Genomic DNA, 27,696 nt, shown 5'->3' with positions numbered 1-27,696 from the left:
AAAAGATCTTTTTCAGCCATAAGAATATATTTTTTTAATGTTTATTTATTTATTTTGAGAGAGAGCGAGTGTGACAGAGCTGTCAGCGCTGAGCCTGACCTGAGGCTTGATCCCATGAACTGTGAGGTCATGACCTGAGCCAAAGGTGCCCCTCAGCCATAAGACTATTATATGAGGTGGGAAGGAGGGGAGGGGAGAAGACAAGTGCTGGTATTTCTCATGTGACAATGACATAAGGCATGCTGAGCTTTAGGTCTGGTGACCTATGAAGGTTAAGCCTCAACCAAGTTGAGCGTTGTGGGGCGTGACAGGGTCCAAAACAGGCACTTGAGCAAACTGTGAATGTGTGATTCCACTGGGTCCCCCTGTAGAACCAGAATCATGTTCAAAGGCTAACGGAGTGCAAAAAGCACTAAATAATGGATGTGGTAATGGGCTACTTAGCTGACGTTTTCCTCTCCATTCAGGGATGTGCCTTCCTGACAGCCCCAAAGAGGCCAGGATATTTGTCTAAAGAACACCAGAAGCATTATCATCTGGCAGAAAGAAAGGCTACCCATTTCTGAGAAGGAAACTGATGATAAATTCATCAGTTCTGAGTACCACCTAGTAGAGGAAATAAACACTCAGGAGCCAGAAGGACCTTAATGATATGCCCAGAAGGGGCTGTGCCCGTCCAAGTCCTGCTCATCCTTCAAGGCTTTGCCCAAGTTATACGCTCTTTCCTCCCTGTCTCTCTAGTCAGCTAATATTCCCTATCAGCAAGCATCAATTCTATCGGAGTTTGGAGACCCTGGCATGAAAATAAAGCCTCTGTACAAATCTTCTAGCTGCCTTGACTAGGAAGAGAGGAAATGTATATTTCTGGGAGCGAATGGGATTAATCCTTATCTTGTCTCAGAGTCCTAGGTAAGAGTGGAGGGGAGTGTAGTATGACCCTAAGAACAAATCTGTTACAAGAAGGTAACATTATAGGTCCGGATTAGGACAAACAAAGCATCCTAACACATTATTTGTGCAAAAGGGAACAAGAAAGGGGCTGGTAGAGCTTGGCTCCCCAAGGTTATGGTGCCTGGTGGTGTAAACCAGGGTGTGGATGCATGATGTCAGAGAGGAGACTGAAGACAGAGAACCGGCTCTCTGTCTGGACCAAGAGCCCGACTGATGGAGACAAAACTGTGTCCCATCAGGTGATGCACTGGGGTGGGCAAGACCCAGAAGAAATGCCACGACTTCTCAAACTCTAGAACCCAATGCACCAAACGTGACACCTTGATGAGGACACCTCTGGCCATGTAGGGTGACAGTGAGCCACCCTAGTCCAGGGGACTGAGACTCCAGGACAGAGGTTTTAGAGCTGCAATCAAGGATCCCCCTGGCTTCAAGGCCTATAAAAATTTACTTGGGCACATGAGATTCCCGCCACCCACAGGGAAAGCGTATACCATCAAAAGCTCAAAGGGAGCAGATATCCTCAGAGGAGTTACTGTAGAAAGAGTGATGATTAAAAGCGATTCCTGACCTCAAGGAGCTCACAGAGCAGAACAGTAACAGCTCACAGCTGTTGAATCCCTACTCTGCACCAAGCACTGTGTTGATTCATATTCTTCAGCTCACTTAGTCCTTAACACAAAAAACTCTAAGGCAGGTACCATTAACCCCGAAGCCAAGGCCTTTAAGAAACTCAAAGTCCAATGGCTCACATGGATTCATTAAGAAAAGGTAACAGTGCATTGTGATCATTGCACAGAGAAGCACAGAGGTCTCCCGGGGGAGCTGTTTACTCTGGGGTAAAAAAAAAAAAAAAAAGGCTTCCTAGAGGAGGTGTGCAATTACCTAGCATACTTGCAATCCCGCCTCAGTGTGAACTGTTGGCTGGTGGATTGCTCGTGCCGACAACCGACAGTAATGTTCTCGTTTAATCTAATCCATATCCCCTGTTAAGGTTTTACATAAATGTCTCCTTTAGTCCTCCAAACAAAGCTACAAGGCAGGCATTCCTTTCTCTTTGCAGGTTACGACACTGGGGTTTAGTGGAAAAAGATGCTCAGGGACACTTAGCGGGTGGCCAGGATGAGAGGATACCCAAGTCTGATGCTGAAGATCAGGCCATTTCTTCTGGAGCTGATGTGTGATCTTCCCCAGTGACAGCCCCAAGCTGAGTCTCTTACTGGGCTCTGGGCAGACTGGGCTCTGGACCCAAAGAAGAAGAAACCGGTGGTTCCTAGAGTAACAGGCCACTGGGCAGTTTCCCTTCTTGTGGGAAACTTGTGGAAGCTGTCAAACTGGCTTGAAGCTGCTTAATATGCACTGACTTGGCTGTCTTTGGTTTATTTGTCTTTCTGGTTAAGGGGCAGGTGGTGAGGGAGCAAACATCGAGATCACAGCAGAGATTTTCAGGGCACAAAGGTATCCCAGGGAATATGCACTCATCAGGGAGGCAGGTCTACAGGGGCCAGCCTGGAGAACAGGAAGGCCCCAGAACAGTGAGGGATGTGGGCTGTGGGATATATAAAGTACCTCTGGGAAGTTTAGGCAAGTGGGATCAAGTTTCCAATACACATGCTGTTTTCTCCTCAAAATCATTCAGTAAGTTGGGTTTAGTAACTCCTTTGATAGATGAGAGCAGGGAGGTGTAGAGAAACAAGGGAACTTATCAGAAGTCCTAAAGGTAGTAAGAATAGGAGTTGAGATACCAAACGCAAGCATCTGCCCCTCCACTAGAGTTGATACTTTTGACTTGCTACCTGTCTCTGGCTTTTAGAAATGTTGAAATTGTTCACGGAAAAGCCCAGATGCTTCTAGGACTCTATGCGAACAGAGGGTTGGAAGCTACTGCTGGCCGTTCAGGCAGCCCAGATATTTCCCAAGCAAAACCTGAGCATGTTTACTTAATGCCTATTTCAGAGTCAGATAACCAGGAAATTCCCTTTAAAAGAAAGTGTAAGGATTTTCAATTCTTTCTACAGGCAGAGTCATGCGTATATTTATGAAACACCCCTTGAGCGGCTGTGTCATCCCTGCCTTTCACATGCCAGACCCTGGGCTTGCTTCTGGTAATCCAAGGACCTCAGGAAGTTCCTGGAAGTAAGGAGCCAGGAGAAGAGTTGGGATGCTGTGTGCTAAGAGCTGTTAACAGAGGAATGATAGGGAGCGGGGCACAGAGGTAGGGGTGATCTGCTCACACTTAGCAGAAGACCACAAAGTCTCCCTGAGTCCCCATAGCCTGAAGCTAAGCTGGGCTATTAGGGGAGGATGTGCCTCCTTCAGAACCTTGCAGAATTCAGTAGAGCTGGACCAGGGGGAGGTAGACCAGAGATCTGGGCTGAGGCTGGCACCTGAGTGCCGTGTATGTCAGGCTAAGGAGCTTGGGCTTTTTTTGTTTGGTTGGGGTTTTTTTTTCAGCTATTAAGCATGGAGATGGTGTGGCCAGACTGGTTAATAAATTCACAAAAACCAAGGCGGCAAATGGAGCATGTTTCCTCACGTATCTAAACCTGTTAGGGGCAAGTGAAGCAATTTAGGCACAAATTGAATTGTAGGGAGCTGTGTGATGGGAGCTGAACCAAACGGAAACACGAACGGACCAGTGTCTCCGTGACAAGAAGGCTTGACAAATGCAAAGGCCTCAAGGAGAAAAACGGCTTTTTCTCTGAGCGACACTCCACTTCACGTTCTCAACTACCTCGTAGACTCAAGTTTTTGAGGACCCCATTCAAATATGCTGTCTCATGAAACCTAACATGTGTTGGCTTTCGGGAGCAGGATTTAGGTGGGGTCTGGGTGGATACAGGATATGGGGAAGAGGAATGGACGCTGATAGGAAAAGGAAGAAATTTCACCAGGTGAAAAGAGAACAGGGGCAGAGGAGGGTAAGAATGAGCCAGAAGGACTCTCAACTCAGGACAGAAGGTCAGGTTTGAAAGGGACAACAGGAGCTCCTCTTTCCCCTCTGCCCATCTCACATTTGAATCCTCCTATAGTTTTTCTGACAGAGGGCCTTTTAGGCTCTGCTTGCACCAGCTCCAGTGATGGGGAGCTCACTCCCCTAGGTGCCAGCTGTTCTAACTCTTAACAGCTCTGACCACTGCTCAGGAAGGTCACTGTCACTTTGGGCTGGCCAATACAGAACAGTGTAAGCCCTCTTCCAACAGGTAGCCCTGGGGACTCCCATCTCCACATTTATGGTTCCTTTTCTCCAGGCCAAGCATTTCTAGGTCCTTCAGTTGCTGCCCTGGGAATGGGGTTTCAAACTGCCCTATCAATCTGACCTTGAAAAATGCGGGGGTGTCTTTGTGTCTCTCACAGGGTGGGGTCCGGGACCAATAACAACAGCCCAGAGAGTCATCCAGCCTCACAACAGTCCTGTTAGGGTCAGAGCTGGAGTTCCTGGGGGTCTGTTTTCAAAGCCTGTGCTCTTTGTACCCATCACTGAGCTGAATGAGATCAGCGGTGACTAAACATCCTAGTTCTGTTTACACAGGCCGCGGTGAAGTCCGATGTCCCCTTGGGCAAGAGTTCCCCAGTGCTCCTGAATCACGTACAGAGGCTGCCTTCCGCACGCCGACTGGATGGGGGGCCGAAATCTGGGCCTGGCCTAGCACTGGCTTGTGGTAGTGTCACACAGCTTGATATTTTCCATTTCCAGGAGTCCCACTGGCCGATGGGGTCCAGATATAGTGGACCTGCCGGGTTCTTTGCAAGCCCACTACACGTGACCTTTTTCTTGGTGGTCTTGTCCACTGGCTGGACCCTTATACACTCTAAAGGCCCTGGCCGGCTCTTCTATGATCCCTCTGAGACCTATCAACCACTTTTAAATCGGATGGGCAACTCTTCCCAGGATCGAGACACTGCCCCCTATTTGATCAGGTATAATTAAGTCTTTGGCCAGAGACTTTTGTCATGGAACAACTCAGACCTTGAGACCCCTGGACATAGTGGTTTGTGCAGTTCAACTCACCGCCACGCGGGGGGCCAGACCTCGGTCCAGGTTGGCAACCCTTCCTCAGCCTCACCATTTCCGCCTTATGCCCCCTTCCCTCTGACTCACTGAGAAGTCCGTGCCATGTAGGCCCTGGCAAAGCTCTCTAAGTTATAACGTCTATCCAGAAGAGGGGTTCCCTTCCTCAAGCTGTAGACACAGCCTCGTAGGAGCGCAGGTCACGGGAGCCTGGCAGAAGAGAGAAGATTTACTTACACTTACAGGTTGACTTTTTGGCACATCATAAACACCTTCCTTCTTTTGGCTGGTGGGAACCTATGGAAAAATCAAATTCGACACAGTCAAAACACTTTGATACTCCACTTTCAGAGAACAAAGCCATCACGCTTCAACTTCAAGCTGGCTTAAGTGTGTGTTGAGAATGGCCCCTGAGGCCCGAGGGTCCCAAATCAAAGGGGCTTCCGCAAGTGTAGAAGCAGGAGGCCAGGCTCCTTCCCTGAGGAAAGCTGGATGAGGGAGGAGTGTGTGAGTCACTTAAATGAGTGCAGGGTGTCTCTGCCATCGGGCTCCTCACGGAATCACAGGACAGGAGGCTGCAGGGACCTCAGAGGTCATGTGGTGGAAAAAATAATCCTCATTTCGCCAAAGACAGAAATGAGCCTCAGAGAGGTGCTCTGACTTGTCCCAAGTGATTAAAATTAGTTTGCAGCTGAGTTTAAGCTGAGAGTCAGGTTATTTACAATATACCAAACATCAAGGTCTCAGCATAAAGAACGGCTTCTGCTGGGATCATGGACAAGCCGTCTGATATTTATCCAAAGTGTCTTCCAAGAAAAGGGACCGTTAATGGCAGGGAAAGCGCAAGACAAGAGTCGAGAAAATTCCAATTGTTTTTTAATATGTATCTGTATTTTCTTTCCTCCCTCTCTCCTCGTACTCCTCCATCTGGTCTTATCGGGCCACTTGGTAACTGTCACACCCTGAACAGGCCACAGCCCCTGGGAGCGTCACGATCCTAAAATGGGTGTTACTGGCTCTGCTTCTGATCTGGGTTACCGTGGGAATCCAACGACAAAGTAGACAGTAAATACAGACGATTAGGAGCTGTGATACTGTGAAGTGTTAGAATGAGAGCTTCTTTTACTGCTGACACATCATATAAATAAGGATCAGCACGTACTTTATAATATTAACAACAGTAGATAGGTTGAACACTTTTCTAATGGGCCAGTCAGGGTGTTACACTGAAACATTCTGGATCGAGAGCAATCATGTGTGCTTCCCAGGAACTAGCACAGTGTAGCTCCTACCCCCATCTGAGGCATCAGCCTGCAGTGGTCTTCTGTCTGCTAATCTGTGTTTCTTTTCACCAGACTGGGAGCTCTTTAAGAGCAGGCACAGTGCCCAATGCTCAGTAGGCATCTGGTAGATGTCTGCTGCGTAAATGTTTCATAAGAAATGTGGGGAACAGTGAAGGAAAAGAAAAAGTGTCTTTTAGGCTTGGACCAGCTAACTATACCATTAACAATAAGGAAGAATTTGGGCTCATTCCTCGAGACCCTGTGCTATTTCCATGTTCATCAACTTAGCTTAAAATCCTTCTAATAATCCTAAGAGCTTGGTATTAGAATCTTCACTTTTAGGTGGTGAAAAACTGAGGCTCAGAGATGTCAGGGAAACTTTTCCAAAGCTTTAAAGCTAGTTAAGCGGTGAGATTCAAACCCAGCTCTTTCTGGCTACCAAACAAAACATTTATTACTAACAGCCCGAACTGACATTGACAGGGCACTTCCTAGGTGCCAGCCACTGTTCTGAGTGTTTACATGTATTTGCATGCAGTCCTCAAGACAAGTCAGTCGGGCAAGGATGACAACTGTCACAATGTTGCAGAGGAGGAAAATTAAGCCCAGAGAGCATCCTGCAGGTGAGCGGGGTGGCTAGAGCTGGAGTTCCGGCAGTTCGCGTTTTAACTACTACGCGGTATAGACAGTTGCACCTCACCCCTGGTCCCACCATTCCCTAGCTGTTTTTGATTGCACCCTTTTCTCTGACATCACATTCTACACTTGCAGAAGGTTGTGCACGTTCCTGCAGAAAACGGGAGGTCCGTGGCGGAGCACGGACCATGCAGAAAGATGCGCTTCCTGAGCTGCTCTCGCAAACCCTAGTTTGCAGGTAGCCAATGACGAATGTAATTTCTTTGCTCCCGATAACTCAGCTCCCTCTAAAAGGAATCCTCTAAGAATGCCTACGGAGTCCTTGTTAACAAGGGCCAATAAATTACCAGCCCGCACTTGTATTTTTACTGGCTCACCCTTTCCTGAGCAACACGAACAGCATTTCTGTTCCTCGTAATTCACTGCTCACTATGGGCACTTAGCAAGTTGAACCGCAGCTGACTCTCAATTATCCCTGCAAATGGAGGAGAAGCGGCAGGATGGATAAACCCAAACTGTGCATAATTGAAAAAGCTTTGCTACTTGGTTCTCCCATGGGTGACATATCAATCTGCCTGTTTGTCCTTAAAGATTTATGTCGGGCAGGATACGTTCTTGGGAGCCTTGTCTGGCTCTCGACCTGGTCGGAGCCTTCCTCTGGACTCTTGTAAGCTCTGGTACATTCTTCCACTAAAAAATAAAAGTGGCCAAGAACCTACTATGTATCAGGCTTCGTGGTTTGCCGGGGACAGTGATGGCAAACAAGCTGGATAAGGCCCCCGAGTGAATGGAGCTCCCTGTTTTACTGGGAGGAGTTGAGAAAGTAATTGGGTTACTCACACGAGTGTCAAAAGTGCTTTATCTTATATAGGAGCTATCAACCCACACTGCAGCTGCCCGTGAGCCTGTGCAGCGCAGGGCAGGCATTTTGCTAACCTGTTCCTCATCCCGTAAATACTGGTTACACAGGAAATGTTTAAGCACTGAACATTTACCATGTATGTGCTAAGGGCAGAGGTGTTTAAGGGACAAAGACCAGAACGTGCCTCGTGTGCTGGTTCTCACCCCTGCCTGGCTGGCCCGCTCTGCCCGCAGACCATTTCAGTAATAGGACGGTGTAGAGTGATGGCAGTTCTCAACCAAAAGGAAGTGGGAGATCGGTTTAAATTTTTTTTTAACATTTATTTATTTTTGAGACAGAGCATGAACAGGGGAGCAGAGAGAGAGGGAGACACAGAATCTGAAACAGGCTCCAGGCTCTGAGCTGTCAGCACAGAGCCCGACACAGGGCTCAAACTCACGGACCGCGAGATCATGACCTGAGCCGAAGTTGGACGCTTAACCGACCGAGCCACCCAGGCGCCCCAGGAAGCAGGAGATCTGGTTCCTAATCCTGGTTCCGCCACAGGCTGTGAGTCCTCAGAGGGCCCCTCTGTCCTCTGAGCCTCTTTTTTCTCATGTAGCTGTGGTGGGCAGGCCAGGGGGTGCCTAGACACGCATTGAGGGTGGGGACCACGCTGTGGTCTATCACATCCCCGTGTGCCTGGCACACACTAGGTGCTCCATACACAATTGCCTCTTGAACAAAGGAGCTAATAGATGTCAAACTACTGTAAAAGCTATACATTAAGCACTATATGTACAGAAGGCATTTTAGCTCAGTGACATACTAATAGTGTTAGAGAGGCAGTTTCAGGGTTGAGTGACATTGGAGCAGAGAGTTATCATTTTAAAATAACAATACTTGACACCTCACGGGCGATTAAAAATGATTTTCAAACCAAAGGACTCAGAGAATGTCTGTGTGGAAAGCCGCAATCTCGCCCGTGTGTTAACGTTAACGTACTAAAGAATTACCAGGTTTACAGCTGAGGCTCTGGCCTTGGGCGCAGCACTCAAACTGGAGGACTTGATTTTCTTCCATTTAAAACGATAGCCATCATAGCTGTGCTTATCTTACTGAGTTACTGCAAGGGTCAAAATCAGGTGAGGTGTAAAAAACCCTTGTACTGCAAGGTTCTGTGTTGCTTTAGAAAGAAGACTGATAACTTTTTCTGATGCGCGCAAAAAGAAAGACAATTACTATTATTAATCCGGTTTGGAAAATGAGACTACTGATCCTCAAAGAGAGGTTCCATTTACTCAAGAGTCTCTCCCTCCCTCATGCCGGGGTTACAAATAGCAAAGTCAAGTGAGGCTGCAACTTTCCGCTAGGCTCTCTGACAAGATGAGGCGACCAAGTCATGTTCTGCTTCACTTAAGATAACATCATAAGACCTTGTGAACAGCATCTGATACTGACAAAGTTCTCAGGAAGTAGAGGAACTACCATTTACACAGAACCTACTACGTACCAAGAGCTTTACACCTTCACATCACTTCTAGAGGCAGATAATGCAGCATTCCTAATTTTATAGCCTGGGAGATCGGGATACAGAAGTTATACACTTGATCCAAGGCCACAAAACGGCTAGAGGATTAGGCCCCTGGTCTGTCTGCCTCATTCCTCATTCTGGAAAGCAGGGGATGGGATTAAAATCTGAGACTACCCTGGGCCAAGCTGAAGACTTGGAGATACTGTAGTCTCCTCAGGATGAATAGCTGTGGAATAATCAGAGGCCCTCAAAACACAAAGAAGAGTACGGCTCCCTAATCACAGCTCCTTAAAAGCTCAGCTTTATCTTTGGGCCCAAGAGCTTATCTTGTGTTGAGCAAATTGAGGCCCAGCTGACTGGCAAAGCAAGAGAGGAGACGAGAGGGTGATAAAATATTCATTTCCTTAAACGGTACCTTCCTGCTAATGATGGACAGCCGGAAAGATCCGGAGGTCACAACTGTTAAAGCAAGTGTGATTTTTAGATAGTGACTTGGAGCCTACGCAGAATCTAATCGTGAAACTCTGCATCAGGATATTCGGCTGAGAAGAGCCCGGGGATTCATGCATTTACCGGGGTCAGAGAGACTTGGCTGGGAGTGGGAGTTCTGCCTCTTGGAGCTCTGTGACCTTGGGCAAGACATCTTATCTGTGTGAGCCTCAGGGTTCCATCTGTAAGGTGGGAATGAGGGTTCAAGCCACACGGTCTTGTTGTGAGAGATAAGATATTGCATGTAAACCCCATTCATGGAGCCCTCAATAAATGTTACCCCTCTCCCCTCCCCGCCCCCCCTCCCCCCAATTTCTAAGAGTTTTGTTGCCCTGTAAAGCAAGCAAACATGTTTCTCTAAAGAATCGCTGTCCTCTGATAGGCACTAGCTGCAAAAAGCAGCAAAGGACCTCACCTAAGAGACTCTTCAGTCTTAGTCGCTCAGTTTACAGGTGAGTAAACTGAGGCTCAGAGAAGGAAAAGAACTTGAGTTGGTACTTGGACTAGGATTCCGAATCCACACACTGTGTGACCCAGGATGAAGCCTCTTCTCTACATCCTTCACACGAACTTGCTTCATTCTCATGCCAACGTGTGAGTTACAGGGAAACAAACTGGTTCCCTATCTTACCACTGGGGAAACTGAGGCTCATAGAGGGCAAGTGTCTTGCACACTACCACTCAGCCAAAGATAGTTGGTGACACAGCCAGAACTGGAACCCAGTTCTCTGCTTACCTAAACCAATTCTTCCCACACACAGGATGTCCCACACCCCCAGCCGTCCCCCATGGGGGCCCGCAGGTGCCACTAACTACGGCTTGGCGGGGATTCAGAAACTTTGCACTGAAAAGCCCCATTTTGTCTTACAAGGTGCTTTTTCTTCAGGGGATGACTGCTTAATGGTTTCTTTTGGCCTCATATTCAGACACCGCAAGGTTGTAATAATTTAAAATCTGAGGGGGGCCAGGGCGGCTCAGTCGGTTGGGCATCCAACTTCGGCTCAGGTCACGATCTCACGGTTTGTGAGTTCGAGCCCTGCCTTGGGCTCTGTGCTGACAGCTCAGAGCCTGGAGCCTGTTTCAGATTCTGTGTCTCCCTCTCTCTCTGCCCCTGCCTGCTCACACTCTGTCTCTGTCTCTCAAGAAGTGAATAAACATTAAAAATCAATCAATCAATCAAAATAAAATCTGAGAACAAAAATGTAAGTTTTCCATTTAAAGACAGAAACTGTGTGAGCGCTGACTTTAAACAAGACTTCAGAGCACAACCTTACACTTGCATCCAATCTAGACCGATCCAGGGGAGAGAAAGACGATGATCACTCCATGGGCCTGGTTTACCCTGAGCTACTGGTAGAGCTGATGTTATACTTTGGTCATTTACAATTCTGTGCATTTGACGGAAACTGAAAATCTGTTTTACTTTCATTACATAAGTAATGCGTGCCCAAGGCAGAATAGCAGACCACATAACTGAGTGAGTTAAGGAAATTAAAATCACTTATTAAATACATTAAATTTTTTCCCCTTCTTCCATGATGTTTATATTTCAAATTAAGGCTGAATTTCTAATTAGTGACAAATTGGATGCTGTCATATTTATCTGATGTGTGGCTATGGTGCAGTTTCTCTAACTCTGATGGGCAAGCAAGGGGGAGGTCCGGTGAGTTGTACCTTCACTCACATGGGGTCTGATCGCTGCTCTAAATGGCTGTACAGCCCCCGGGAAGTTACTCAGCTTCTCTGGGCCTCAGTTCCCCCTCATAAAAGTGGGATTAAATACCTAATTTATAGCATGTGCGCGAGAATGGAGTGAGTCAAAATGTGTGTGTGAGGTTTTTCACAGAAGCAGACACTGAAGAATATTAATTTACCTTCCCTTCAGGAGGGGTGAATCTTGGAGCTGTACTTTCTTTTATTCAGTTAATATTTCCAGTGCTGTGTTCCAAAGGTGTTTGCTTTGGAGTTTGTCCTTCATTTTCAGTAGTGCTTTTAAAAGAAATGTGATGAACACATTCTTTTGAGAAGCGAAGGACCCTTCTGTATCATGGACAACAACCCTCCAATGGGTTACTTTACTAAAATGGAATGTCTGATTCTTGAGTCAATTGAACATAGTTAAGATCCATTAACAATTAAAACAATGCACTCAACTGGCCATTAAGCATTTCCACAGCAAGGTGTGAAAACTTCCGGTCAGTTGGTAAACGCCAACCACATGAAGTTGTCTTCCATGAGCCTGAATGACAGAAAGAGCTATGTGACCATGAGAAGGGAGCGCCCTCGGTTCTGCAGACCCTTCAGAGCATTTACTGATATCAGTGCAATGGTAAGAGAGAGAAGCGATTTTATACCTGATAAATGTTTTCTTCCGTTTCGGGATCACGGATTGGCTCGTGTCCAGCCTCAAACACAATGTACTATTACGGAGCGGCCAGAGAGGAAAGGTCAGAGGGGAAGGAGAGAGAGGAAAAAAAAGGCATTTGGAATTCAGGATACAAATCTCAGTGAGCATTAAAGAAACAGTCACAACAGAAAACACCCTCAAGAGACAAGTGGATTACGGAAACACTACAGGTGCCTTGCACACCTCTGCCTTTTCTTACAAAAATGGCAAGGGTCTGATGGTCAGTGGTACAGGAGTGATTGCACGGGCCCCTGCACATCTTTGGGGAGATGTAACTTCTTCATTCAATGGCATTTTATCTCAGTAAGGTCTGCAAGTGCTTCATTGCTGAGTGGGAATGACATCTCCTGGGAACATCTGGGATCCCAACTTCATAATCTGGGTTACATCTGCTGCCCCCCTTTGCTTCCCTAAAGCTCCTAACTCAGCTTTCAAGTGCTCAGAAACCCCAAACCTCTGCATCCCATAAATAGCAACTTATTTTACACTCTTAGTTTTAAATACTGAAACTCAATTTCTTTTCCCCTGTGCACGTTTCAGACTTTAAAGGACTGAGCCATTTCAAATAGGGCAATATTCTTCATGCCCAGTTGGCCAGGGCAGAGCCCACATTCTCGACAAATCCTCGCCCTCAGCATTCTATAGCCAGGGCATGCCGTTAGGCTTTTTTTGGTCACATATGCTAGAAACCTCTACTTTGTGTTACTCATATTATATTACTCATTTTATCCATATGGTTTTATTTTTGTCATAGCTGTACCAGCTTTCTGTGTGGAAACAGATATGTGTGACACACACACATATAACTCATAAGTTTCAGGTTTTCTTTTATGTCCTGCAAGTTCGTTTTCTCACTCTTTTCTCTCCTTGGGAGTAAGTATGAGTGGGCTGGGGTTGGTGGGGGGAGGCATCCTCTTCCCTTTTCTCTGCATCTGTTTGTACACAGCACACACTTGGATCCAAGAGAAGCCATCTCTCTAGCCACACCTGGGCTGCAAGCTTGAGAGTCCAGGGATAGTTACTACCTGGGACATCTCTAGGATCTCCCTTACTCTCCTCCCAACAGCCCCTATGGCACGATCCAGACAATCAGAGGGGCCAGAGAGATCTCTCCCCGCAGCCTTCCCAAAGCTTACAGACTGCCCTTTGGGCTTGCACTCAAATGTCACCCAAACTCACTCCCCATCCCCGGTTCCTAACTCAGAGAAGCCTCCACACGAACTTGGAATATACAAGAGACTCCTGAAAACATCCAGTTCTGAGAATCAAACTTTTACAGATAGTGGAGGGGGCTGGGTCAGGGGCAGGAAGGAAGAAACCTATCTCAAGATCCCATGTTATGGATGCCAGCCAAACTTCTGTTCATTTTTTATGGAAATTCACTCCTGGAGAGACTGGCAGCCCGCACCCTTGGAAATAATCTCGGTCCCTTCTCCAGGCTCTGCCGTCAGGGGATTCTTCAGGGCTCTGACAAAGTGTCTGTAGCACAGGCCTCGCCATTCCTGACCCTAAAACCCCGATGGGTTTCAGAAATTACCTGGTATACAGGATCTTCAACATCCTCTTCCAAAATTGTCTACAGCAGAGCGAGTGAAGGGAGGTTGAAAAGCAGAAGATATAAGGGAAGAGGTGTGAGACTGTGTTCAGAAATCACAGGACAGTACAGAAACCAGCTCTGGGTAGGACAGGCTGCTGGGTCATTTTAGGGAGAAAACACACAGGAAAAAAAAAAAAAGGAAAAGAAAACTCTTGCAGCCACCCCCACCCCCACGCCCACTATCAACAACAGCAAAAGCAATTGCATTTCTTCTGTTCTCCTGCCCAGAAATCTTCCTCGGGATTCAAGATTTCACTTTCTCTCACATGTTCAGGATTTCAGAGAATAAAAGATCATCTCTAATGGCTTGCGCTCGGTGCCTGAAATTTACACGGGAACCTTTCATCTTTGTTTATTTCTACTTGGCAGCGGGAGGACAGGACCTGACTGTCAGTTTTCACATCTGTTTATTTGAAGTCCTAGTCTTCCCTGGTACTCGGGTAAATTCACAGGTATACCTGATACACAGCTTGTTCACACTGCTTATCCTTTTGTGCCTTTTTTTCCAATTCTTCTCGTTGCTTCAATTCGTAAATCAGTTGAAAGAGATCTCTCAAGTCCAGAATAACAGGTTCAGCCTGGAGTAGAAGGTGGGATGAAGTGCATTAGTAAGGGAATGGTATAAAGGCAGAAGCAGCCGGGCCCACTTTTGCCTTTGCCTGGTACAACCCGCAGCCCTTCCTTTTCCTATTAAACTGAGAGCATTCCGTCTTTAATTAATTCTACCTTGTTTATATTGGTTTAGCAAATTGCATCTAGGCTAAAGTTCATTTCTTCGACTAATTATATTTGCAAATTCATAATAATCATAAGCATAAAAGGCACTGCTTTTATTTATTAGTAATTCTAAATACAATAAAATTAGGGTAGGCCTCATGCAAAACAGCTATTTGTTTTCTCTTATTTTCTTTTTAAATGAGGCTATGAACACAAGGAAACTTATTTGTGTAGTGTGCCTCCATCCAGCTTAATCAGAAAGGAAAATAATTAGTCATTACGAAATACCCATTAGGGAGAAACACGACCGGATGGGCTGGAGCAAGCTTCCTTGCTCTGAGGCTATCTGAGCATCAGCATCACTCCGTCTTACATCAGAGGCGGCCTTCAAACACCAACAGCGTGACTGCACGCGCTGTCCCCTAAAGCTACCAGGAAAGGCGCCCTCCTTGGATGGGGATACTCACCGCCTGGGCTGTTTTTATGGCGACAAATCTGTGATTCCCTTCCTTCCCACAAACGTATCCAAAGGCCCGGTGGTCTGTGATGTCCTTTGCAATGTAGGAAATTTCATGAACAGCATGATGATGCTGAAGGGCCTATCAGAGACAAAAGGAAGAACATATTTCATGGGACTTTCCCTTCGAGCTGTTGATCAATAAGAGATGCGTTTCAGCTACGTGTGAACAGGCCCGAAGGGCTTTGGAAAAGCTGTTGGGTCCAGATGGAAGGAAAAAAGAGCTGCGCCTGCCCTTGAGGGGTGGAGGCTTTCCTCCATGGTCTTAGTGCTGTGACCAGGCACACAAACAGGACTGCTCATATGCTGAATGAGCGTCTGTGGCCGTGGCTTCCATTAAGCTTGCCAGGGCCAGTCAGTCTAGTTCAAGGTGCAGGCTTCTGGGACAGCTCTCTTTGTGACACAGCCCCACTGAAGGTCCGGCTTGATATTTAATACATTTCCATCCCCAGGGCCTCTGCTTGCCGTGGTGGAAAAGTACAGGGAGTACCGTTCAGTGTCACAGAACTATGCACTTGTATGGTTACAACCCTTTTTTGACCGATGGTGACAGAGTGTCTCGGGGAACAAACACCTTCTTCTATCTTGTCCAGAGTCACCATCTGGGCTAGAGGTAGATGCCCTTAGTTCTCAGGCTCTTCCTGGGCTGGTCCCTCTGTTTGCCATGCCCATTCTTCTACCCATTTGCCTGAGTCCTCCTATTCCCTTTCAAAAGGACATTTGAGGGGCGCCTGGATGGCTCCGTTGGTTAAGCGTCAAACTCTTGGTTTTGGCTCAGGTCATGAGGTCACGGTTTTGTGGGTTCGAGCCCCCGGTTGGGATCTGTGCTCCCCGCTTGGGATTTCCTCTCTCTCTCTCTCTCTCTTGCTTTCGCTCACAATCTGCCCCCCCCCACTCGCACTGTGTCTGTCTCTCTCAAAATAAATAAATAAACGTAAAAAAAAAAAAAGACATTTGAATAGCACCACCTCTGTGAAATCTTCCCTGAATGAGGCTTGCTTTTCCTCCTCTGCAGAAATAATTCCATAGAACTTCGGTCTCTACCGATACGGCAATTCGTAATGGAGTCCTCCCGCACAGCTCCCTGGATTCTTGCTTTCCAGACCTTCCTACTCTGATATATTTACCTGGCTCCTTGTCTGTCTTCACAGGATCCATCTTCCTCAACTCTGTCTTCCTAGAACCTTGTGCTATGTTTGACCCATAGTTCCTGAACTCAAGTAAATCAGGATAGTTGATCAGTAATTTGGTAATCTTTTGAAGCTGATCTTCCCACCTTTATTATCTAAGCTTCAACAAATAATGTTTGCCATCCTATTGGTGATGGCCATCTGTAGGACCATTTTCCTATATTAAACCTACTCAAAGCAACACTCAGTACTCTGTGTAAAGACTTGCGCAGGTAGCTGGGCATTATATGATGTGCTTAAAGTCCTTAGAAGGGGCCTTTTCATTAAATTACATATTAAGAGCCTTGTATTCTGGCCACTTTGTGAGCACAATGCACTCCCTGCACCTCTCTGGACCTTTGCTTCTTCTTCTATCCAATGAGATGTTTGTACCATCAATGGCTCCTAACTCAAAGCCCTGGGTCTACTTGCATCATTAAAGGTAATAAAAAGAAGTCCTAAGCAGTTTTCATCATTTCAAAAAGCTAAGCAGAAATTTGTAACTACTCTTAATTAAGACTACACATGTGCATGCAAATGAAAATGCCAAGTTCTTTTCGAAATGTATCAGGTTTATGTTGTACTCCTTAGAATCATCTCTGAGGAGATTCTCTTTGGCATTTGCTTATGGGTTTGAATAATTCAAGTAGGAAAGTGAATGATTATAAATACCCTTTTTTTTTGGTTGGACAAAATCTTCCCTGTTACCGAGTCCACGGAAGGAGGGAGACATGTAACAAACACAAAGGGAACTTAATCATGAACATGGTAGGAATCACTGGAGTAGATGTTCTGGAAGGTCTGGTCCTATCACCCAAGATCCTTTAGCCATTAGGACCTTGAACCACACAGCCAGCCTCTTAGGTCAGTGGACATCTAGTCTCATGATGGTCATCACCTTAGTTCCGGACCACTGGCCCTGGCCTTCCAAAACACCCATTCCCACACTGCTGCGATCTTTCTAGGTTTCTGACCTCATGAATCATTTCTGCAGTAGAATTTGCTGTTGCACCTTGACCTTCTAGACTCTGATCACTCACTAACCTCTCTGACTGCTCTTGTGACTCTCCCTTCAGGTCATGCCTTGCCCAGGTTGTCCACTGACCGCTGCACATCATGCTTGGTGGGTGGTGTCAGTGTCTAGTCACCTAACTGGCCACAAGACAACTGTGTAACTCTAGTGAATTCTGACCCAAATAAAGTTGGCGGGGAAGGAAATGTTTGTTAGTGGAAGACCGAGAATCCATTTATTCTTGTTTTATTAAGTGGACATGCTTAGCTAGTGGAGGAAAATTGCTCAAAGAGTGGTAGCTTTTTCGTAGTGTTAATGATGTAAAATTGATGAGATTTATATTCACACAACGTGGGTGTATTGATTTATAGGCTTTTGTGAACTAGAATGGTATGCAGCAGGGGAAAGTGGAACACAAAGACATTCTCTTTCTCCCCCTTTCCTCAAAGTACTTCTCTCTCTGCATAACGTGGAGAATGTTATCCACGTTTCCTATTAAATCAAAGTTTGACGACAGTACCTTATTGATTGCCAAGTGGAATATTGCTCTAAAATTAAACTGTGATTAGAAGTCTTCCTGGTGGAATTAGATTTGGAGATGACTGTGCAAGGGTAAAATATCACCTACTATGCAAGACAGCAGATGGAGTTGCTTTAATTTATCTGGGAATCCTCATTAAGTGTTTTAAAATCAAAACATTTTTAACGCCTGATGATACCTAATATTGCCTCGTGAAGTATAGCTCTGTGCGTGCCTGAAGTGCCTAAAGATGTCTGTAACATGATCTTTTCCCATAGTTAATTTTATGTTATGTTAAATAGGATTGCTGTGAAAGTGGCTCATTTATTTGGAAACCAATCATCATTGAGGGGATATGTCTCCACTTTCTCCAACCTCAACTGTGCAGATATAGCACAGATAACTTGGAGATACAAACACATCAGAATCCCGATAATCCCTATGGTCATATTACTGCATTCATCGTGGCAACTGCAAGAATCTTGCAAATACTTGTTCACTGAGGCTCAAAACTGCTCCATGTCTTCTAGGAGATTTTATGAGCACAGTCAAAGCCAAAGGAACCTTGAACATCCTATTGTTTGGCTGCATTTATGAAAGGACTCAGGGTCACAGAGAGTTCTGGAGGGACCAGTCCTGAATGCAGCCCTCATTCTCCCTATGAAGGATAATGGAGCATTGATAAGAGGAAGCAAGATCATGTAGAATCGAGGTCTCCACGCCTTAGACTCCTGCCTCCCCAGTCCAACAACAAAGCCATGATCCCTGAAAAGCCTGGATGAGGAAGGGGAGAGTTGGCCAAGGAGGGAGAGTTGGCCAAGGAGGCAGAGTTGAAGCTGTTCCAGATTCTTGCAGGTATCTGAGGTCAGAGAGGGTCATAAATCAGAAGGTTTGGAAGAGAGGCTGGTTTGCTATAAGGATCTCAAAGAAAAAGGTCAAGACAGCATGTTCTGGAAGCAAGCTTTCATGAGCTTGTGACTATCTGTGATGTTCACTGAGCAGTCAGGCTGGAAAGATGTGGTGAGACCCTTGGCCATGGGAAATAGAGATCGTTTCATCCCAGGAGGGTTTCTGTGGGGAGGTCCTGGGCATCACAAGTTGTTCTGGAGGGCATAGGGAATACTGGGCCAGAGGACGAGGGAGCGGGGAGGAAAGGGAGAGTCTGGTCTTCCTTCTTCCACATTTCCTTAGGGAAACAGTTTGTCTTAGGAAAACTTAGTCTAGATATTGAGGTACTGCCCCAAATCTAAGCAGGTATTTGCTTTTAAAAGTAGTCTTCAACGACACCCTGTTTCTCTGCTACCACTTTATTCTTCTCCCATTCGGAACCCTCCCTGTTGTATTACGGATGAAAGTTGTTACTGAAGAATTCTAAGGATAGACCAGAGATTAGACTCCTCAGTCTGGTCTGATCTTCCTCCCATCACTGAACTTCAGGGGAGCCAGGCTACAGACAGTCTGAAGAGCCCATCCCTGGCGCCTTCGGTTCTGTACTTCTGGGCCTGTATGCCACTGTTCACATTTTCCCTGTCGATCACCCTCTTCATCCCCATCACCAATCCTTCAGTGACTCCATGTAACTAAATCATACATATGCTCCCAGGCTAGTTCCAGCAGTGTGCTCGTCCAGGGAACCTTCCCTGACCCCTCCATTGCCCTCCATTTCCCAGTGATAATTCCTGTCCCTAGACCTCAGTGCCTTGTATTTGTTCTTCTATCTAGGATGCTTCATTTTGTTTCACGTTTACCCATTCATCCACTTCTTCATACCATGTGTATTTACTGAGTACCTGTTATGTTCCAGGTCTCATGCTTAGTCCTACATCCATCTAGATTCTTAAAACACAGTCCCTTCCCTGAGGACCTTGCAATCTCATAAAAACACGCAGGATAAGAAACCAATGACCACGATATAATAAGATGAGCTTATATTAAAGGTGTGCATAGGGTGTTACATTGGCTCAGAGCAGGGATGGGGAAGGGCGTCAGGAAGACTTGACAAAGCAGCTGGCCTTGAACTGAATCCCAAAGGCTAAGGGCAAGTCCCCAGAAAATCATGGGAAAGGGCAGTCTAGGCAGAAAGAACTGAACATTCACAGGAAGAAATACCCACCAGGACTCAGGGGAGTCAACAAACAAAGCAAAACAAAACAAAACCTCTGTGCACCTGTTTTCTCTCTACTTCGGGGTTGTTAGCTTGTTGAGAGAAAGATCCGTGTCTAATTCTTCTCAGTCTCCTCCCAGCTCCTAATACTGTTCCTTTTGAACAGTAAGTGCTAAATAACGTTTGATGAGCTACAGAAGGAAGGAAGGAAGGGCCACGCCATCTGAAGACACGCACTGCATGAGGTAGTTGCTCAATGCTCGATGAATGACTGAATCCGGTTAATTCACGACATTTCACACAAGACTCATTCTTTGAACGGAAGGTTTCTTATCTGATCATCATTAAATCTTTTTTTTTTCCTTAGCATTTCTATGAGCCATTTACCAATGTTTAAATGAAGTATCAAATTGTTTGGAGGGTTACCATCTGACAGAATAAATTACAGAGGAGACTTAATTTGTAGTACGGTTCAATACAACCAATTAAATACAGTATGGATTGGAAAGTCATCTACTCAGACTTTACCACTAGCTTTTTTTTTTAAAGAATAAATTCTACCCTATTTAGCCTTCATATTATTTGTGTGTATGTGCGTGTGTACAGGAGTGTGTGCTTTCTCGAGGCAATATCAGTCACAGGGAAAATACACACCAGGCTTCAAGTGAGTTAACAAAAACAAAACAGAAAAGCAGATACGCAGATAGACACAGAATAAAAATAGATACATGAAAAATACACTGCTTCACACCACAGACAATTACAGTAGTTAAAACCTCACAAGACAAAGGCAGGCCCAGGCTCATTATAAAGGCCTTTCTCTTTTCTAACATATTTTTGGATGCGTGTGCTGCATCACAGTGCCAACGAGGCTGGGAAGCAACCTCTGTACCACCCCCAGGTGCCCCATCATGAAATGCTCAGCGGAGCTGGTCAGAGTAAATAAAGTCTTCCTTGAGGTCCCACCCTAAAATCTTCTAGAAGGTTTAATTCAAGGACAAAACCCAATTTCCAAACATTTAGTCTCTAGCTGCAAGGGCACTGTGATAGCAGAGGGAAGAATATGGACTCTGGAGCCAAAGAGAACACAATTCAAATCTAAGCATTATCATTTACCAGACGGGTAGCTTCAGGCACCTCTTTCTAACTTTCTGAGCCTGATTTTCTCTTTTTGTACGACATGCAGAATGATAAAGAACCTGAAAGTTTGTTGGAAATATTAAACTAATTCATATAAAACAGACCAGATATAAATGAAATGTCATTTTTCCCCCACCAGAATGAAAAAAAAAAAAAAGAAAGAAAGAAAAGAAAATACCTAGTGTTGACAGAAGTGTGGGGAAATATACTTTCTTTGGCTACTAGTTTTCTATGTGTTCACTGGGGATAATAATAATAACTCTCTCATGGTCCTGTTAGGAGGATAGATGACTTACGGATAGGTAAAGGGCTTGGAACAGTGTGAAACACGTAGCAAGGGCTGTGTAGATTTTGGCCATTATGGTTACTTTTATTGTTTGTGGGAGTTTGATTTGGTGCAACTTTTCTGGAGGGTAGACTGGCTGTGTATTTCAAAGCCTTAAAGACATGTATAAACTTTGACCCATGATTCTTCTTGCAGGGATTCAATTATCTGTAAATAATGTAAGATGTGTGTGGGCAAAGACTCGGACACAAGCTATTCCCCACCGTGCTATAAGAAATAGTGACAAATTAGGAATGTTTGAAAGGTTGAGCACTAACTGGTTGTAGAAATTGCATTGTGATATACGATGAAAGAATACGCAGTAACTGGAAATCATCTGGAGAAGTATTAGGAATTTTCGGGATGGAAACATAGTCACGATATTCTGTGGAATTAGAGAAAACATCTTGCAAAATAGTATGTTCAATATGATCCTGTTTTTGGAAAAAGAGCATGCATACCATATATATGTATAAACCGTCTAGAAGTATGCCCAACAAAATCTTAATGAGACCTCTCTCTTGAGTGGTGGAATTACCAGTGATTTTCAGAATCTGACTTTTTGCTTATTAATACTAAGTAAAAAATTACACTTCAGTTAATTACATAAATACTAAGCATTAAATAAGTATTAGAATATTAATAAGTATACAAGGGCACCTGGGTGGCTCAGTTGGTTGAGCATTTGACTCCTGATTTTGGGTCAGGTCATGATCTCACTGTTTGTGGGATTGAGCCCCATGTCAGGCTCTGCACTGTCAGCATGGAGGCTGCTCGGAATTTTCTCTCTCCCTCTCTCTCTGCTCCTCCCCCGCTCTCTCTCAAAATAAATAAATAAGCTTACAAAAATACTGATAAGTATTAAAGAAAGAACATAAGATGCTTCTTTCTTATTTGGATTCAGTGAATAATGTGTGCACTGCCGTCTATAGGTTTCTACACTCGTCCTGGAGTCCACTCAGCCTCCATCACTCTCCGCCTCCACAACTGCATCTTGTCAAGTGCACTCCCCAATATCTTTCACTCTCTCCATTTCTCTCCATCTCCACTACCAGACCCAGGTCACAGCTACTATTTCCAGCCTGGATAAAAGCAGCAACCTCAGTCCCCACCCATCCACTTCTGAGAACCTCTGCTACGATCATCCCACCACAGATGAAGGGATTGAGAGAAAATCTTGGCAACTCTGATCAAGGCTATCTCATAGGTAAAATACATCAAAGACTGCCCAAAGGCTCTTCAGGTAAAGACCAAAATCTTTGCGAGGGCCTCTGTCCACCTCCCCGGGGTGTCTCGCCATGGATCCTTTGCTTCCTACAACCCTGGCGGCCATTATTCAGACTCTCGGAAGCGCTGCCCTCCCACCTCAGGGTTTTGCACAGGCTACTCTGTCCACCTAGGGCACTCAACTCCTCCTTCTCCAGATCTCAGCAGAGATGCCTGTTCCCCTCTCAAGTCTTCCCTGACTTTCCAGTAGGGACCTGGTTCCCATGCCACACGTCTTCTTAGCTTGCTGGACTTTTCCACGTGGGGCAGCTGTTGAGTTTGTCACTATGGATATGGACACATACACATAATAGCTCCAGGATGGCACCAACGATACCATTTTTTCCTTATCTCATCCTGAGCATCAAATACAGTGCCTGACATAGAGCAAGCAAGCAGTACATATATATTTTTTGTTGTTAAAGTTTACCATTTTAACCATTTTTAAATGTACAGTTTTGTGGCATGAAGTGCATTCACACTGGTCTGCAGCCATCACCAGCACCTATCTCTAGACTTTGCCATCTTCTCAAGTTGACAGTCTGTACCATTAAATACCAACCCACTCCTCTCTTCCCCCAGCCCCTGGCAACTACCTTCTCCTTCCCGTCTCTATGAGTTTGTCAGTACATATTCTTAATGAATAACTTGAATGAATCTGTCAGCAGGACTCTGAATCCAAGTCTCTCCTTGAACCCCCCACTCTAACCCACTGCCTCTAGGGATGTCTTCCTCACTAAGACTTTACTTCCTTAGCTGTTAAAATGAGGAGGCTGCATGCAGTAAGTAGTCAGGTCCTGTTTTGCTCCAGACGCTTTTTAAAATTTTATTATTTTTTAGTGTTTATTCATCAAAAATTTTTTTTTTAACATTTTATTTACTTTTGAGAGAGACAGAGACAGAGTGTGAGCGGGGGAGGGGCAGAGAGAGAGAGAGAGACAAAGAATCCGAAGCAGGCTCCAGGCTCCAAGCTGCCAGCACAGAGCCTAATGTGGGGCTCGAACCCACAAACCACAAGATCATGACCTGAGCCAAAGTCAGACGCTTAACCGACGGAGCCACCCAGGTGCCCCAATGTTTATTCATTTTTGAGAGAAAGAGAAAGCATGAGTGAAGGAGGGGCAGAAGAGAGGAAGACACAGAATCTGAAGCAGGCTTCAGGCTCTGAGCTTTCAGCACAGAGCCCGACGTGGGGCTCAAACCCGTGAACTTCATGATCATGACCTGAGCTGAAGTTGGACGCTTAACCCACTGAGCCACCTAGGTGTCCCTGCTCCAGACACTTCTTCGATTCCTCTTTAAATTTTATAACAACACAGCATCTATAAAAGGCAGCTTCTTCTTAGGTCTCAAAACATGTTATAGACACATAGCTCTGCAGTATCTACAATAGGCAAATTATGGAAGCAGCCCAAGTGTCCACTGACTGACTGATGAGTGCATAAAGATGATGTGATATATGTATGTGTGTGTGTATATATGTGTGTGTGTATATATATATATATATATATGGATATGATATTACATATATTATTTTTATTTTATTATTTTATATATTATTATATGATATTATATATCTATAATGGAATATTACTCAGCCATAAAAAAGATGAAATCTTGCCATTTGCACTGACATGAATGGAGCTAAAGAGTATTATGCTAAGCAAAATAAGTCAGAGAAAAACAAATTCTACATGATTTCACTCATATATGGAATTTAAGAAGGAAAACAAATGAGGAAAGGGGGGAAAAGAGAGGGAGAGAGACAGGCATACCAAGAAAGAGACTCTTAACTATAGAGAACAAACTGATGGTTACCAGATGGGCGATGGGTGGGGATGGGTGAAATAGGTGATAGAGATTAAGGAGAGCACTTGTTGTGATGAGCACCGGGTTTTGTATGGAAGTGCTGAATCACCATATTATACACCTGACAATAATACAACATGGTATGCTAACTAACTGGGCTTTAAATAAAAATTTTAAAAAGAACACGCTACGCACAAAAGAATTAACACCCAGTAAATACACAGCTCTAGAAAGATGTGAAGGAAGTCCTTGCCTAAAAATAGGGAGATGAACTAGTTAACTGAGAGCATTCTAGGCCTATGATTTGGACCTAAATTTGTCTAAGAGGCAAAGTGGAGCCAGGTGTGTCTAATCAATTAGCAATCACAAAAGTGACAACGAAGCAGGTTTCTGTTCCAAAGACATGAAAACCACCTTAAACAGGAAACTGGCTTCCATGTGAAACACTAGTTTCCTAACACTGGGGTTCCATCAAAATTCCACATCCCGTAACTAAGGACAGTCAGGGTTGGCAGCGGATTAGACTACTGTCCTCTTTCAATTCACATCCGTCCCCCACAGCCCTTTGGTACCAGGCACTCTGGGATGACCAAGGGACACTCTGCGCTCTCAAAAGTCAACAATAAGTGCATGTGTGTGGAAGGGAGGGGCTCCTTTTCTGCTAAGCACTCGGAGTAGTTTGAGTATTGCGCTGTCGTATTCTCATTTCCAAAAGGCATGTAGTGTGGTGGAAGGATCTGAATCTCAGCTTTGTGGCCATGGGCAAGTCACCTTATGTCACCAAGCCTCAGTTTTCTTCACCTGTAAAATGGGAATGATGGCTTCCTCAGAGGGAGGAAATGAGGAAGATCACGTCAAATGCCTAACCGTATATCTGGTAGATGATGGACTCTTAATTCTTCAGCTATTTTCCCCCGTCAACTGAGTTTAAGATTCTCAATCTACTGGACTACACAGTGTCCAATCACCAAGCATGCTTCCCTCAGGTAAGGACTTCCTTAGAGCTGACAGGATAATAGTCTTTGAGTATACAAAGCCTGGTGAGAACCAGAGTCTACTGGGAAATCAAGTTACCAGAAGAGCAAGAGAAGCTGAGAGTTAGGGAAGAGTCAGTCTCTCTCTCCCTCCCTCCTTCCCTCCCTCCCTCCCTCTCTCTCTCTCTCTTTCTCTCTCCCTCCCTCCATTCCCTCCTTCCTTCCTTTCCTTCATTCCTTCCCTCCCTCCTGCCTTGTTTCCTTCCTCCTTCCTTCCTTCCTTCCTTCCTGTGAGTGGGGCGTGGGGCAGTGCAAGAGGGAGAACCTTAGGCAGGCTCCATGCGCAGCGCAGAGGCTGATGCAGGCTTGATCCCACAACCCTGGGATCTTGACCCGAGCCGAAATCAAGAGTCGAACACTTAACCAAGTGAGACACCCAGGCGCCCCAGGGAGAGTTTCAAACGTTACATGGAAGAACCCAGATGGTGCCATCCGGGAAAATTTAACTCTGTAGTTTTCAGTTATATAAATCAGTGGATTCCTTTTGTGGTTCAAGACAGTTGGAGGTGAATTTTGTATTACTTGCAAGTAAGATTTCTGAACAATATAGTGATCATCATTTCCCTGTCTCAGGAGGAAGCAAGCTCAGAAAGAAGTGATGTGCCCAAGGAACGGCAGCTGACATGAGCTTTTAGCAAGTCTCATTGACACTCAAGTCTATGCCTGGTTTATGGTTAGTAGTATTTAATCCTGGAACTGCAATTTTGAATTTGCTTTGGGTATATATTAGGATAAAACAAATACATAAGTATAGTGTTATTAGAAAGCAAGAGTTTCAGTGCAAGAAAAACGAGATACAAATACGAAAGAAATAAACACAATTTTAAGTTTGAATTGGAAATATCACTATGAACTCATGACTTTAAAAGTAGACTCCTGCCACTGCTCACGTAAAGGGCCCAGAAGCAATGAAACCCCAGCAGCAATGAACACGCCTAATGTGGCTACTTATTATCTTGCGATCTAGTTATCTATTGATCTCCAACCTAGCTAAAGAGAAAGAGTCAGAGAAAGCAAATATGGCAAAAGGGGGAATGTTCTGTTTGTTGGAACGCTTCCTAACATGCTGGAACCTCCCACTCTCCCCACCTCTCAGAACAGGAGAAACCAAGGCCCTGGACATTTCAAGAGCTTAACTGAAAGTAGGCTGCAGACAAAAGGGCTTTATCAAGTCAACCTCAGGCAACCGTGGGTCCAAAACATAAGGGGGTCATTTAGCTCTCTTAGAAGTGCTCACAGCTAGAGCTCCCAGTCCCTTTGTTCCTTGTTGCCTTCCTACAGCCCCGCATAAATGAACATCAGCCGGTACCTCTCTATTTTTAACAACATTTTCAAAAGTTCAGGCTGAATACATATGGGAACAACTTATACTTCTGAAACTCTGCGGAAAAAAATCCCAAACTTAGAAGATCCTCTAAATATGCATAGGAATTCAGATTTTATTTTCATTGTATTAAAAAGAAAAGGTACTACTCTGAGGGCTTCTTCTGTGCTCTGCACCTTGCCAGGCACTCGACACACGAAATCCGCACTGACTCCACTCAACAACTTTCCCTATTGTTTCTTCTCCTTTTACTGCTGAGGCAACTGAGACACAGAGAGGTTGGATAACTCGCCCCAGGTCACACGGCTAAGGTAGACTGACCCTGGATTACGGCTTGTATGCCCCTGCAGCCTCTGTGCACTAAATACAGCTTTGGATGTACTTTAACTGCTTATGTTCTCATTTTCCTAAAATTCTTATTTTTATTTCTGTTTCTTTCTGCATGAAGAGGCCTAATAACCATGGTAGGTGTTTAGTAATATAACCAATGATTTCGACATTTTAGCTTATGGTGTAAAATTATTGTAGCAAGTAGGTAAATGAGTGTGGATGAATGGAAATGAAACAGCATGTTTTGCTACAAGTCACTGCAGAAATGAGGTCATTATATTTAATGGAAAATTACTTTTTGTGTTGTAACCAGTCTGAAATTAACCTCTGCTTTGGTCACAATGAAATCTTGCACGCCAGACAGAAACTTACAAAAAAGGGCGTGTTGACTAAATAAAATGCAACCAATGGAAAGAACACCAGATCAGGAGGCAGTGAGATGGCTGTATTTCAGGTCCTGGTATCTTCATTTATAAACTGAGATGGGTAACTGGTGGTGGTGGTGGGTAATATGGTTTCTAAGATCTATTTTGCTAAGACACCTGGGTGCTAGGGCAACACATGACTTTGAAAAGCCACAGGTTGGCCTCTGAAATCTAGATCCATTATAGACTATTTGTGTCAACTTGGGCAAATCACCTCACTTCTCTGAACCTGGCACTCTCATCTATAACTCCAT

General features: G+C 45.0%; 1 protein-coding gene across 3 annotated transcripts in view; it reads right to left on the bottom strand.

Annotated features, from left to right (window-relative positions):
* DAB1 (DAB adaptor protein 1) overlaps positions 1–27,696 on the bottom strand; it is a 407,612-nt gene that overhangs the window by 54,058 nt on the left and 325,858 nt on the right. For 2 of the 3 annotated variants that reach the window (XM_047873243.1, XM_047873244.1), the window contains exons 5-8: positions 14,935–15,066; positions 14,209–14,328; positions 12,101–12,166; positions 5,201–5,260 (exon numbers count right to left, since the gene is read on the bottom strand). In XM_047873243.1, the coding sequence (XP_047729199.1) occupies positions 5,201–5,260; positions 12,101–12,166; positions 14,209–14,328; positions 14,935–15,066 (378 nt within the window). The remainder of the gene's footprint in view (positions 1–5,200; positions 5,261–12,100; positions 12,167–14,208; positions 14,329–14,934; positions 15,067–27,696) is intronic. The other variant, XM_047873245.1, reaches the window with a different exon arrangement.

The sequence above is a fragment of the Prionailurus viverrinus genome, chromosome C1 (assembly GCF_022837055.1).
Source record: "Prionailurus viverrinus isolate Anna chromosome C1, UM_Priviv_1.0, whole genome shotgun sequence".
Taxonomy (NCBI): Eukaryota; Metazoa; Chordata; class Mammalia; order Carnivora; family Felidae; genus Prionailurus; species Prionailurus viverrinus.
The sequence above is the reverse complement of the archived record's forward strand: the minus strand, read 5'-3'. Positions and strand labels throughout refer to the sequence as shown.